Source organism: Callithrix jacchus, chromosome 6 (genome assembly GCF_049354715.1).
Source record: "Callithrix jacchus isolate 240 chromosome 6, calJac240_pri, whole genome shotgun sequence".
In the NCBI taxonomy this organism is placed as follows: Eukaryota; Metazoa; Chordata; class Mammalia; order Primates; family Cebidae; genus Callithrix; species Callithrix jacchus.
The window spans coordinates 51,680,358-51,695,480 of record NC_133507.1 but is presented as its reverse complement, the minus strand read 5'-3'; the positions used below and the strand labels follow the sequence as shown (position 1 = coordinate 51,695,480).

Sequence of the window (15,123 nt, the reverse complement as noted above, 5' to 3'; positions counted from 1 at the left end):
TCACTGTTGAATGGCATAATGTGTATATAAAGATCCTAAGTAAGCACTCAAAAATATTATTTGTTGTTTTTATTACTAATAGTGGAAGGTGCATAGGTCATCTTTGTTGATATACATGCAGATAAATAGTACAGGGCATTTGTACCATCTCTTTGAAGTTACAACATTGGTAATTTTAGATATGTCAGCCCACTCCAACAAGCATCATCTTTTATGGTGCATATTTTATTAAGTTTTCTGGCTGAGTGATTCCTTTTTTTTATAGGAAACTTTACATTTTCAAAGCTCTTTCATAAAGTTAATCTCTTTTAACTGCCACAGGACCTAGGAGATTAGAATGGGTGATGTGCCTATACCCATGTTGCTGACAAGGAAACTGAAGCAAAGAGAGATCTGACTCTTAAAGTTGGTGAAATTACAACTTAATTATCAAAGCCTTATTCACTGCAGGGACTCAGAAATAGGCACAGAAATCAATTTCAGAGAATCACTTAGCAGTAACTGGAAAACGTCTTCATTGAGTTAGAAAATCAGAATGAATCATTAACCCCCAGGCTCAGGTTGTGAAACTTAGAAGTTCGCATTAAGGATTTTGTTCTTGCATTTTAATCTTGTGAATTCTGCTTTCATATGCCATTTGAATAGCACAGAATCCCAAGGACACACAAGGTCTTTAGAAATTAAAGTCATAAACTTCTGTGAATGTTTTGAGAGCCTTTCCACATTTCCATGAATCTTATATACTTTTTCTTGTTAGAGTATGGCAAGAAATCCTTCCCCTAGGAATGAGTCAGAAACCCGTCTCCAAAAGGCAGGGCTCTATCCCACCCAGCCTGGCCCTCTCCTAGAGGGACAGTGAGCTTCCTATTTGGTTTATTTAACTGTATCGTGACTTTTGAGTTGAGTAGTCAGGGTAGAAGAACCAACAATAATCCAGACTTCCAGAAACTAGTTGTACAGGGACCTTTATATCCTCTTGGCCCACCTAGCCCTCTCCTGCCATTGCTGCTACACGCAGTGCCTTGGTGGTCAGGTGGATCACATACTTTCTGCCCTGGCACTGCTCTGACTTCATGTGTGGGACCAAAAATGGGATGGCTGCAGGAATGCCCAGCCATCAGGCACACACAGCCTGGAAGTACATAAGAGTTAACAACCCACAGAGCGACCTTTGGCTGATGAGGATGGTGGGTGGTAGACAATTTTGAAGTGCAATACATGAGACTTCTCAGATGGTCCCTGCAGGATCAAGCCTGGCTGACCATAGCGGTGAACAACAAAGAAATGTGTCCTTCCTTTCACTGGCTTCCCTCCCTCCTCATTTCAATGTCCCAGCCCCTCACTCTTATTCTTGGTATTATTCCCGAAACAAAACTACCTGAATGCAAGCCCTTAGCTCCAACTTTGCTTTGGGAGAGAACACAGGGACCCCAAGCTGGTATTTAAACTGATTATAGAACACCTGGAAAGTTAACATTATCACATAATATATCACCAATTAAAATTACATTTATTTCTTCATTCTTCCATTAGAGAGGGAACAATGGTGATTGAAGAAAAAGCCCTGAAAGAGGAGGTGTGGGTTTCAGTTTTGCCAATAACGAGTTACGTGACCTAAGCTACGCTGTTTAACTATTTGGACCTCAGTGCCTGATCAGCAAAATAAAAGAGATGAATTGGATTGCAACATTTCTAAGATCACTTCCAATCCCACAATTGCATATCTATTAAATAAAAACATCTAGGTGACAGTTTGCAGTAGCTGCTCTCCCCCTCATTATAACCCTAGGGATCGTTCTGGCTAAAAATACGGCAATATTTTAATGCAACTTTAGACAGGCAAGTGAACCAGTCCTCTGAAGGTCTAGATTAGAGAGTGGGCAGCTATTCAGAACCTCAAAAAACAATAACGCTGATGAAAAGAGAACACGTTAGCTTCTCTGGGAGTCAGCAAACATTAGCAGGGGCTGCAACATTAAGATAAGAACAGAGTAATGAGAAAACGAGTTGCAACCAACTTCCTTGACTGCATGCCAGCGGTCACTCAGTGATTCGTCAAATCCCGAACAGGGCTTGATAAATGGACTCTGAGTGTTGAGATTTTTTTTTTTGCTCTCTCTTTAGAAGTTACTTGGAAACATAGTTTGGAAAATACTTCTACTTTGAGAAAAATAACAAGATCCTGCAAGTGTCAGGGACAGGCAATAAAACATTAAAAGGATACAGGCTTTCCATAAATCCCAAAGCAAGGAGCATTAATCAAGGAAAAGATGAAAGATCATGCCATTTAAGTCAACTGAAGGGCCACAGAACATGCAAAATAAATAGATTATAAAGCAAATGAGGTTGCAGATGTCACCATTTATAAGACATTTAACAGACATGACATAGGTACTGTTATCTCCATTTTATACTTGAAAGAAAGGCTCAGAGAAGTAAATAATTTATCTGCTGGCACACAGCTAATTAGTGGCAGAGCTGGGGTTTCAATTTTTTAAGTATATATTTTAAACTAATTAAAAATTATATGTATCAAAGTAATACATGAACATAGTTAACAAATCAAATAGCACTAAAGAGATGTAATAAAATATAGCAGTGCTTTCCATCTTGCTACCTTTTGTCCTTGGCCTGTATTTCCTAATGCTTTCATTTGATTTTTTAATTTTGTTTATCACATTCTTAATTTTTAAAAGTGCCTTCTTATTCATGGTTGCTCCTATTATTATTTTTAAAAAGCACCCTGTTCTTATTTCATGGATGCAATATCTTACCTCTCTGAGAATACTAACAGCATTTTTTAGTTTTTTGTTTTCTTCCTCTCCCTGTTTTCTCTGAATTTCATTTTTTTTTCTGTCTTTTTTGGCCCCTGTCTTTCATATTGGATGCTTATAAAATGTTCTGCGATTCTGTTTTCCACGTGTCATAGTAATGCATTAAAAAGCTAAATGGGAGTTGCATGTGTGTGGGAGGGGTACACTTGCTAGATAAAATAATTTGAGTTTCAGATAAAAATTTTCTTTTCAACATTTTTGATACATAATATTTATACATATCTATTGGGCACATATGACATTTTATTACATGCATAGAATGTGCCATGATCAAGTCAGGGTATTTAGGATATCTGCCACCTTGAATATTTATCATTTCTATTTGTTAGGAACATTTCAGGTCCTCTCTTATAGCTATTCTGAAATACATAAAAAATTATTTTTAGTATAAATATGTCCCAAATGTTTCATGAGACATCTAATTATCTTTCTATTCTAAGAAACTATTCATTGTTTTTCTGAAACTTAAATGTAACTGGACTTTCTGTACTTCTGCTTGCTAAATGTGGCAACCCTGGGTGTGTGGCTTATAGATCCCTAGCTTCTAAGTGCTTGGCCATGGTCTATAGGTTTTCAATCCAGAGACTGGTTCCATTTAACTTAAACCCTTCTTCTGAGCACTGTATCTCATTCCCACCCTGTACCTTTCCTCAGTTCAGAGATCTTCATTTTATTTCTCCAGAGAATAAATTTCTGGCCTTCTTCAGGTAGAATAAAGGGAGTGACCTGGCTGTGTTGGTAGAGGACTTCCTGGATGCTGAGCATTTTATAGACTGACTTTCTAGCAATCTCTTTGAGCTTTGAGTGTCTTAAGCTTTGGACATCCCTTACAACTGAACCTAATTCTAACTGATGCAGTGACACAGTGCTTTTCAAAGGGAGTCATTTCAAAGCGAGTGACACAGGACTTCCTAGAAAATGTGATAGAAGAGACAGATCTTAAAGGATGGTCAGTTCAGGAAGTCAGCGAGTGGAGGAACAGGATTCCATGTGGAAATGGTGATACAGTGAGGGCACAGGAGCATTACACAAGGTGTTCCAAAGGGTGATGCATAGACTAGTCTGGTTGACACAGACCAGTTATGTAGGGGAGAAGTGGAAGGTTAGAATGAAAAAAAAGTTGGGGCAGATTATAGAGGACCTTGAAAGTCAAACCAAGTTTAGAGCTTCCTTTGAAAGCAATGAGGACAATGAAGGTTTTTTGAGATGGAAGTTGGAGATACAGGTCTACAGTGTGAGGGAGGGTTAGAGTGAAGAATTTCAGAGTCTTTTGTACAAAGGTCATAACATAAATAGAAGTAACATAGAAATGAGGCCAGAGGAGTGACCTGAGTAGAGAAAGAAGAACGTGGTTCAAGAGCTTAATCACAGGAGCAAGGAGAAAAGAAACCTGCCAAGGATCTAGAAAAGAAGAGAGAAAGGCAGCTGGAGATTGGGGAAGCAAGGAGAGTAGAAATTAATAATAACTCATTAAACCTTCAGATATCTCAAAGAAGATGGAAACTATCAGAAATGAGTACAGGCCATCACAGCTGAGGAAAGAAATGTAAGTCTCTGGTGACCTCTGAGAGTACAATCCTGAGAGAGTGTGGAGACAGACTCTGCTCTTCATGGTGTAAATGGGTGGTAGGAAAATAGAGGTACTAAATGTGCTCTATTTACTTAAAAGGTAGACAGTAAAAGAAAGGTAAATAAAACAGCAATTAAAGATTTCCATGGGATCAAATGAAATAATTTTTTAAGGGAGTAACATAGCTTGGGCTCTAAGATAGGAAAAGAATGTGCAAATCAGTGGCAGAACAAATTTCCAGGCTGCTAAAAGACATGGCACCTGATAAAGCAGGTCTCACTGGAAATAGGAGGGTACAATTTCCAGCTCAGAGAAAGGCCTGAACTTTGGCGAAATGCAGGGAAAGAATGAGATAGAAAAGAAGCAAGGAATAAACTGTTGGATTGCTAATTTTCAATCAGTGAATATTTTTCATCTTTATTATCAGTGCCATTATATAGCTGACCAGAACTTAATAGTCTTAAATAGCAATATTAGTCAGTATCTAAAATTAAAATAGCCAACACTTAGTTTCAGAGTTGTGTGTCAAACAAGGCTCATAAACAAGGCTCATGAAACAGAAGACAAATAGAAATCTTGTGATTGTAGCCTTGATTCTCTTGGCTTATACATACCACTTTAATGAACATCATTTATAGGAGAGAGAAACAACAAGAAAAAAGTTTATCTCATTTACACATTGACATCCGTGCTAGAATAGCAGGAAACTGCCAGTGTAGACCTGGAGATTAATTACAGGATGGAATTTTAGGTATCCATTTGTCAAATAGATCAAATGCCAATACGTACTCAAAGTACAGCGTGAGGTCTGTTGCCAATATTGACTGCTTCAAAAGCTGCATAAGGTCACTATATTCCTTGGAGGACAGGTTAGCAAAGATATTGTGACCCTGTAAGGAGAAAGTCAAAAGTCACAAAGGACAACATTAAATCTGTGGTTGTTGATTACATGTTTTTCCTGTATTAAAAAAAAGTCTTGGAACATTTAAAAAAATCACTTTTTAAAAAGTGTAGTGAGATTTTGCATAAATATAAACAGATTCCCTGGAAGCATAGCAAAGTCAGAATGCAAGTCATTTTTGAGGAAGTCTACCAACTTTGTTACGTGTTTAGTCTCAAAGGGAAATTTGAAATTGTTGGAATTTATCTTACTGTGAATATGTTGTACCCACAATTCCATCTGACTACCTGTTTCCTATGGAATTACTTAGAGGAGAAGTTTGTAAAACATTTGAGAACATTTCTCCCCTAAAATAAATACTATTTTTACTTCCAGTAAAGGTTTAAGCTGGCATTTTGGAAACACTTGCCATAGCAACAAATGACTTTAAGAAGAATAAAAAGCCATTAGACAGTGTTTCCTAACTGGAGGAGATGTCGACAATGGGGAACATTAGCAAGGTCTAGTGACATTTTTGATTGTCACAACCGACAGGAGTGCTACTGGCATCTAGCAATAGAGGCCAGGGATGCTGCTACACATCCTGTGATGCACAGGAGACTCCCACAACAAAGACTTACCTGACCCAATATGTCACTGCTGCTGAAGCAGAGGAACCCTACCTCCCACCATTAAGGTGCATCTTGATGAAGTGTTTGTCAGGCTACTTTAGTACGGTGAATATGAATAATTATTGAATAGCTAGGATGTATAAGGCATGGTTCTTGGCACAATGGGATTCTAAAATGACCATTACCTAAGTAAAGTTGGGATGACATCTTTATCTCTGTACCTTTGAAAGATACCCTTGTTTTCATCAAAATTTATGTTACCCACACTAGGCTAAAATATTTGTTTTTAGTAAAGTGAAAAATCCTTCTGTAAAGTGACCAACAATTCACTTAGTTTGTTTTGAAAGTTAGGACTTTTCATTTTTCAGGTTTTCTTAGTGTGAAATATGAACCCATCATTATATGGCCTGGGAACTGGACCAGTTTTAAATCTTATGTTGAGAGCTGGAAGATGGTGGAGGAGTACTGCCTGAGAATGAACCATTATCCAATGAGAGGTAAATTAATTATTTCATCGAATTAGAATATCAATTAGTAAATGATCTCTTACCAGGCACCAGATAATAATCTGTTCTCCCAAGTTAATTTATTTCATTGGGTGAACCCGCCACTCCTTAAAGACTAGAGTATCTTGGTTCCACCTGGGACCAGGTCCAATATTAATAATAATTTTCAAATGAGCTCTTCAGACCCTTAATTCAGTCATTAAGAAGACAAATAACAAAAGGAATGCTGCACCATGATTCTGCCCAGGTTTTTTGCCTGTGCATTACCCAAGGGTCAATCAGGCAGGTGTTCTGGGACTGGGGAAAAAGTGGTAGGAAGCTCTGGAAAAGCAGTCACCTGGGTCCAGCCATGCACCCAGCATCTCCCAAAGAAATGCAGCCTTTAGGAGCAAGCTGCAGCAAAGATTAACACTGAGATATGAAGAAAGCTGGTCTGAACTTGAGGATGCTGATTATTTTATGAGGCTGTGCAGTTTATTACAGTCATGCATCATGTAACAATGGGGTACATCTCAAGAAATACATTGTTAGGTGACCTCCTGATTGTGTGATCATACAGTGCACTTACACAAAACTAGATGATAGAGCTTACTGCATACCTAGGCTATATGGGATAGGCTATTGCTCCTAGGCTACATCATATGCCCATACAGCATGTTCCTGTATGGAATGCTGTGGGCAACTATAACACAATGGTATTTGTATATCTAAACCTATTTAAACATAGAAAAGGTACCGTAAAAATATGGTATTTTGAAGGATATATAATCACTAATGACATTTACAGCTAACAGTGACAGTGCTAGCCAGATCAGCTTTAAAAAAGTTAATTTGCAATCAGTATATTGTTTATATGCAGATTAGTCTTCTATAGTGCCTTAACATTTTGGTCCCTGAAGTAGATTTGAGTCTCCCTGAAATCCTGCTTCTACTCTTTGTTTAGGGAAGCAGTGTGTGACATTAATGGAAAGACATGCAGATGTGGAGGAAGAAAGGTCTGGGCAAACTTCCTCAAGCCATCTAACCTCTCTGCACCAGAGCTTACTTGGAAAGTGGAACAATACCACCACCAGCATTTCTGCCTTTCTGATGGGCAGGACCACAGGGGATTGGAGGCAGTGCTGGGACAGAGCATGGTTCCGCCTTTGATAGCCTCTGCTCTTCATAGGGAACCCCAGAGTGAAGGACGGTCAATGTGTTTTGTTTGCATGAACACAAATTGTGAGTGAGTGGGGTTTGTTTCCCTAAGGAAGTCTGACATCGTGTTTGTAATGCTTGTTATTACAGAGGTGGTGATTCGTGGAGCCAGAGGTGTATAGTCATCACCTTTATCAGTACAGAAAATATAGTCTGAATCGAAGTTCTTCCATAGTTCTCAGCTAAGACATGGCTTTTGGAGGAAAATTCCATAGCTACAGAGGTCAGGATGCTGGCTTCTGCCAGTTACTGAGAGCCTAACTCTTGGTGTTACATTCCCAACTGAAAATACATTATTCCCAGCAGGTTTTCCCTTGTGCAGCCTGCATTCAGGTTCCGGAGTGCTGACTCTCCTTTATGGGGTCGAAGGCCTCCATCATATTGCAAAAGACATGCTTTCTCAAGATAGGCTGGAGGAAAAAAACCTCCATATTTAATGATGCTATTCCAGCGAAGCAGGGCCTTAATGATGATAATAATAATAATTAATGGCACAGCTAGAGAACTGACAAATAATGGGGAACAGATGATCCCTTCCTGGCCTCACAAAAAAAAAAAAAAAAAAAAAAAAAAAGGTCTGTACGCCTGCAGAAAATTAAACAGATTCTTTCCTGGCAATTTAAAACTCAGATGCCACAGCCAGAGTCAGTTAGTGGTTTCTGTTTTTCTCTGTGGAGAGCTAAAAGTATAAAATTCCAACTACTTCCAACTCCTGCATTGCCACACAAAGCAAAATAAGGCATATGGCATCAGCCCTGAGTCTTCAGTTTAGCTGCAGTTCTCACATCCTAACTGGTCCCACCAGCAATTTTAAGTTCTTTTATGTTTTATCGTTTCTTAGTTGTGCTAATAAAGTGTAACTTTCTCACCCTATTTTTGCTTCTACCATCTTTTAAAATGACTTAGAATTTCACAAAATGGGAATGTTGGGCCACTCACTATTTGGATTAAGTCATTCCCTTAGTGCTCTGCATCCTTTGAGGAAGGTTAGGTCATGCTCTGGTGACAAGCAGTCTATATCTGTTACCTTGTTAAGTGAATCTGAAAAGCCTCATCATCAATAATTCAGCCCAAGTGAATCAGCTCAGAAGACTCTGTAAGGTCCTGCTCAGGTATCTAAAAGAATAGCAAAAGCCACCAAGGCCCAGCAATTTGACTTAGAAATGGTTTTCTGGCTTCTTTGTCTCTATCTGTGGCACCAAAAAGAAAGGGAGGGAGGAACAGTGTTGTTCTGGTTTCTGTCAAGTGGAGAAGTGGACCGTGGGGCCTGTACCTCACTTTGAAGGATCATCACAGCGTGGTTAAAATGGTGATGCTCCAAGGTAGCAGAGGTTCCATAGAGCTGCGCCAGGGCAGAGCCGCTCCTGAAAGAGGACAGAGAAATAGAAGAAAGTTCCTAATACATAGAACTTTCTAGGTATTAGGCTAGATGCTCCGGATGATATACGATGAATTCGGCACAGTCTCTGGCCCTGAGAAATTTACAGACTAGTAAGAAAGATGAGATGAGATCATAAGGAAAAATAATGCATATAAAAACAATGCAAATAGTAATACAACGTAGAAATGTGCTCCAGGTCCAATCGAAGTGCCATGGATGTTCTGAGGAAAAAAAGACATAATTGTCTTTTTAACTTCTCTGACTTCTGAGTGTTCAGAACAACTGTCTTATACAAAACGAATTTGACCTTCCATGGGAGATGACCTTGTGAATATTCTGCAGAGTGCATTTTATCAACTCTACGTGAAAGGCTTCCCAGTCCATAGTCATGCTATGTTATCTCAGTGTGGAACTCTGAAAGTTCTCTGAATTTGGAGTGAAATCTCAGCTCTTCCGCCAAGTAGTAGCTTTGGATGGTTATTTGGCCTCTTTAAGATTCAGTTTCTTTGTCTCTAAGATCATATTATCTACATAACCTGTTATTTATGAGAACGATAAAATATTTGAAAATGCCTATTATAGTTCCCAGAATGTAGTAGATTGTAATCTATATTAATTATTAATAATTAAAACACATATGACTATTTCCATTTTAAATTAATAAAATACTCATGGATACTTAAAGGGATTACTCTGAGTTATCTGTAAATTTCATTTATGTAGAACAACCCATTTCTTAACAACATCAGTTCTGCGGTGTTCCCTATATAGGAGTGTGAGGCAGGAGAATTGCTTGAAATAGGGAAGCAGAGGTTGCAGTAAGCCAAGATCATGCCATTGCACTCCAGCCTAGAGGACAGAGCAAGACTCAAGAAAAAAAAAAAAAAAAAGTTCAAAAACATTTATTTCCAACTTTGTTTAAGGGATGGGAGTTAGAGCATCTTAAGAATCAAGAGATCCCAGAGAAGTCCACAGTGTAAAAGGCAGCCATGGCACTCAGGCTAAGGAACCATCTAGAGCTTTTTGTTCTTTCTTGCTAATTGCAGGGGGCTTCTACATTGAAAGTGCCATTTGGCCTTAACTTGGAAACGCTGGAGATTGACTGCACACAATTTGTCCTGCCAGTGAAAGAAGCAAGGACTGCATCTAAATGCAAAATGAAGAATTTTGGTCACAGGCTTTCCTTCATCTTCAGTGTGAGGCAGCCCAAAACCACCATCAGTTCAGGGGTAGAAGGGACCTGCAATTCTTGGAAAGACTCTCCTAGTTCTCCCAACATGTGGTCGCTCATCCAACAGGATTAGGTTCAGTAGTGATTGTTGAATATTATATGAAACAATATAATATAAAATATAGGAATTATTATTCTTAGTAAAGTGCTTAGTAAGGAGGGTATTAGATTTTAAACATGTATGTGTTATTTCTTTAAATCTTGCCTTAATTTATATCATTTAATAAGTGAAAATTTGCTAGGCAAATCTTAGTAATCAGTGATAAATTAACATTTAATGTTAGTTACTATTTGTCTTACATAGAGCTCATTTCTATGAAGATACATGTTTCAAAATGTATACTATATGCCTTTTTCTTAGCTGTTGAAATTTTGTGATGCTTTGTGTGCATATCACATTCTAGTGCCTGGCATGGAGTAAGTGCTTTAAAAAATATTGGTTTCTTGTCTAATAAGTTTACAGTAGCTACTATGTCGAGAGACTACAGTTCAAGTTGGGAGGTTGATAATAGTGGTGTTAGCGTATTTTATAATACTAATACTATTATTAATAAAAGCAACCATTAGTAAGTATCTGCCATGCACTAGTCTATATATTAACAACTGAACACATTATAGCATTTAGTCCTGACAATGACCAAGATATAAGTATTATTTTCTCATTTACACATGAGGAAAACAGGGCTCAGAGAAGTTAAATAACTTTCCCAAGGTCACACAGCTAGCTTTTATCAGTTCTAGATTTGAATCCAAGTTTTTAAGCTTCTTATTACATAATGAAAATGATAATTATAGTTATCACCTACATTTGATATTTGATTCTCCATTTTTACCAAGCTGGTTGTTATCAGTGAAAGAAAATTTCAAAATTTAATTCAGAATTCTATTAGTATCACTACTAACCACAGGCTTAGATTCCTGTGATCATTTCTGCGAATCAGCAATGCTCACATGCACCTCACTTACTGTGTGAATGTTTTGTATCTAGTCAAGATACAAATGTTATTTCTTCCTTTATTCATGTTGGGTTAACAGATTCTCCAAAAGTTACATCAGCTAGATGATCAGAAGTCACTCTGTATCTTTGTTTCAGTGAATAAGGAGATGTTTTCTCCTTTAAGTGAGTGGGGATGGGGACGATGATGACACCTTTTAACAAATACATCACGGCTTCTGATGCACGGCTACTTTCTGTGCATAGGAGGGAGCCTCTCCCCCATATCCATATGCCTCCGATCTGGTGTATTCTATCTCACAGTATTTGTGCAAAGGCAGCTACTGTCTATGGTTTGAGCAGTTCCTTGTCGGATTCCCTCTTTGTTCCCTTCTGTAATTCCACCTTACATTCTTCCCACCTTCACACAATACTGATTCAATCACAGAAAATAGGTAGAGTCTGCAACTGAACCAGTCTAATGTCATGAAAATGTGGGGAGATATTATAAGTCATTCATTCATCCATCATTCATTCAACCAATAAGCATTGATAACTATTACTATGTCAGGCCCCACGCATGTGGAATACAAAGGGACATGTTCTAATCTTCAGGAAGCTCACAGCCCCCTATAATTGTGTCAGGGATTTTTCTCTGATCAACTTTGCACTAACAATTCTCACTTTTCTGCAAGCAAGATGCCTTCATAGACCTCAGAGAATGGAGCATGGTACTAACTCAACTTTGTGGGTTTTTTTTTTAAACTAAAATTATCTAAGCAAGAATACTTCCATTTCCAAGTGGATCCCTTATTTATACTACTAGATTTGGTCCCTGGCAGATTTTCTAGACTGCCAAACCCCTCACTGCCTTTTGTCTCAGGCCAAGGCCCACTAGGAATGCTGCCTATATCTGCTGTTACACAACAGGGGACTTCCTAGGACCACCAAGAACCAAGTCTACAGCTTTAATATAAGTGGCAATGTGTATATATATATATATGTGTGTGTGTGCATGCATGTGCATGCGCACGCATGTGTTTGTGCAGATAAGCTTTATGGAAAGTATTCTACAGAATACTAGCTCTTCTGAATGGTAAATAGCATTAAAGGAAGAAGTAAAAAGGGTTCCATGTCCAAATAAGTTTGGAAAATGCTGGCTTTAAAAAGCGAATCTGTTTACTTATGGTAAGAATTTTCCATAGGTGGCAATATGTGAAAATGTATTGTGATTTTGTGTCTGGCGGGGGGACATAATATGCAGCATTATTACTATTAATTGATCAAAAAACCTTTTTTTTTTTTTTTTTTGAGACAGAGTCTCCCGCTGTTGCCCAGGCTGGAGTGCAGTGGTGCGACCTTGGCTCACTGCAACCTCTGCCTCCGAGGTTCAAGTGATTCTCCTGCCTCAGCCTCCCAAGTAGCTGGGATTACAGGTGCGTGCCACCATACCCAGATAATTTTTTGTATCTTTAGTAGAGATGGGGTTTCACCATGTTGGCCAGGTTTATCTTGAACTCCTGACCTTGTGATCTGCCCACGTTGGCCTGCCAAAGTGCTGGGATTACAGGCGTCAGCCACCATGCCCAGCCGATCATAAAACCATGTATAAAGAGGTCATGTCTCTCACATAATATACTTGTACATATAAAGGTATGCTTCTACTTTCTCACATAAAATATGCAAAAAAACCTCTGAGATCGATCACATATGGAAAAAATGGACTTTAACAGCACGCCTCAGTTTAATTGTCTGCGCTAAGTATATCCATCACAAAAGTATCTTTGGGGCACACATCCTGTAGTTGTGAAAATACAATTATATATGTAGGGTGTACGGAGAGAGGAAGAGAATCCACATTCCTTAAGTACAAATATCTTTATATATGTATTTATGATGTGTGTTATTGATTAGGTCATCCTAAAATACTAAAGTTTTTCACTTTGGATAGGCAGCTCAATGAGGAGAAACTTGTTCAAAAGAAAAGTCAAAGGGAAAATTTCCCTTCAGGCATTCAGCACTTTGCACAGGCACCAAAAATGTGTGCAAATGTAAATGTACCTTCATAGCTTCCCTAGATATGCATATTCTTTGAAAAAGAGATGCAATGGCAGTGTGCAGCCATTGACTTAAAGGAAACTTTAAGAAAGAAAACTATGAAAGGTAATTAGGAAATTGAGAATTGTTGGGAGGTGGTGAGGAATGGGATTAGGCTGTCATGGCAGATTAATGTGCCCCAGTATTTCACTTCTGGGACCTGGCTGAAAGCGACAAGATGGGTTTTCATTCCCAAGAAATGAGTATAAGAGATTATGCTAGAAATGAATAGAAGAAGTCTCCTAGGAGAATATACTACAAAGCTGCTTGGTGCTGATATTTAATCATCAGGGGCAGCTGTAATAGAGAGAAGGATGAGTGGGGAACGCTGTCCCTGGAGAAAACATGGGAGAGGTGTGAACAGAGCAATTTCAAAGCACTGTGGTACTGCTGCCCTCTCTACTTATTGATCATTCATTGCACGCACTCCAATACTTAAAAATTAAGAACAAAATATGAAAATGCAAAGGTTCACTTATCAGAAAGGCTAAGAGAATAAATCAAATCGTGCTCTAACGAAAGTCACACTTTTTATTGTAGAGGCATTTTGCATTTTATATAGTAATTTGTCCCTTGCTAAATGTCTCCTGTTTTTTTATAGCCTTATATACGGAAAGAAAAGGTAGCACATACTTTGCCACATAATAATTGGTGCATTTAAATCCCATTTTCAAATCATTTGAAAGACTAGAATTAGACTGGGAGCGTTTTAAGAGAAGGGATGTTTGCTATATCTCTTAATTTCTCCCACAATGCCTAACATAGTGTCTTAAATATAGAAGGTACTCACTTACTGGAAAATAAAAAGCAAGAAAAGAACATAGGTTCCTTGCAAGGGATTCTCTAAACAATGGCACACTCACTGAATAAATCTCATTCTAATCAATAGAAAGGTAGTTTCTTGACCATGATGCTCAAAAGCTTCCTTCAGCATTCACTGTCAAAGGAAATGTCGATGGAGGTTGGGTAATGGTGGCATTAAGTGTCCTAAGTCCAAAAGAGACTCCATAAGGTAGGTGCAGTGCTCTCAACATCCCATGAACTGGTAAACTGTGTACAAGGTTAATTTTCTTGAGAAAATGCATCATACTATCTTGGAATAGGCAGATTGGATCATGTGATGTGAGGATGCAAAAAAATTCTCTGAAATCTAGTACCAATGACTCAATACCTGCCTCTTATGTGTCAATGCTATTCAGTCTTATATAAGCAACCTGAGATTTGGGGCCCTCAGTTTTTGTTTTTTTTTTTAAATTGAGGTACTGAAAAATATGACTAGTAAACTTTAGTTTGGTTTTATAATTTTTATGACTTAATGTCTTTGAACTGTTGGATGTCAAAATATATTTTTGTTCAAGAGCTCATATATCTGACAAGGCAGCCAATAAATTGGAAGCTCAACAACTCAAAATAGGTGTCACAAAGTCAAGGACCAGAGTGTGATACAGTGATTAAAGAACGGCTTCTGAAAACAGACGTCCCTGGTCCAGGCTCCACTCTACCACATGAATGGATTTGGGTAAGTTTACTTACCTTACTTACAGGAAGCTCAGTTCCTCCTGTAAAATGGAGACAAACATATCAACTCCACAGAGTTGATGGTGGTAAGGGCTTAAGACACAGTAAACAATAAATAAACTGAATAAACTGCAATTCTTCTGATTGTCTCAGAAAGTGTGAGTTGCAAAGAACAGAAATGGAGTACAACTAGCTTCGCTAAAAGGTAGGCTGATTGAATGATACCAGGAACTCTGGAGAAGCCCAGTCATCACAATCATGGCTGGGTGTCCTAGAAATAGGAATAGGGATGGAGGGAGCCAGGGATCAAGTCTGACTTTTCTCTGTGTTTCTCTCATGTTAC

General features: G+C 38.3%; 1 protein-coding gene across 1 annotated transcript in view; it reads right to left on the bottom strand.

Annotated features, from left to right (window-relative positions):
* The window catches only part of PDE11A (phosphodiesterase 11A), a 409,487-nt gene that overhangs the window by 73,683 nt on the left and 320,681 nt on the right, over positions 1-15,123 (bottom strand). The window contains exons 14-15 of the mRNA XM_002749280.6: positions 8,893-8,983; positions 5,194-5,294 (exon numbers count right to left, since the gene is read on the bottom strand). Coding sequence (XP_002749326.3) covers positions 5,194-5,294; positions 8,893-8,983 — 192 coding nt within the window. The remainder of the gene's footprint in view (positions 1-5,193; positions 5,295-8,892; positions 8,984-15,123) is intronic.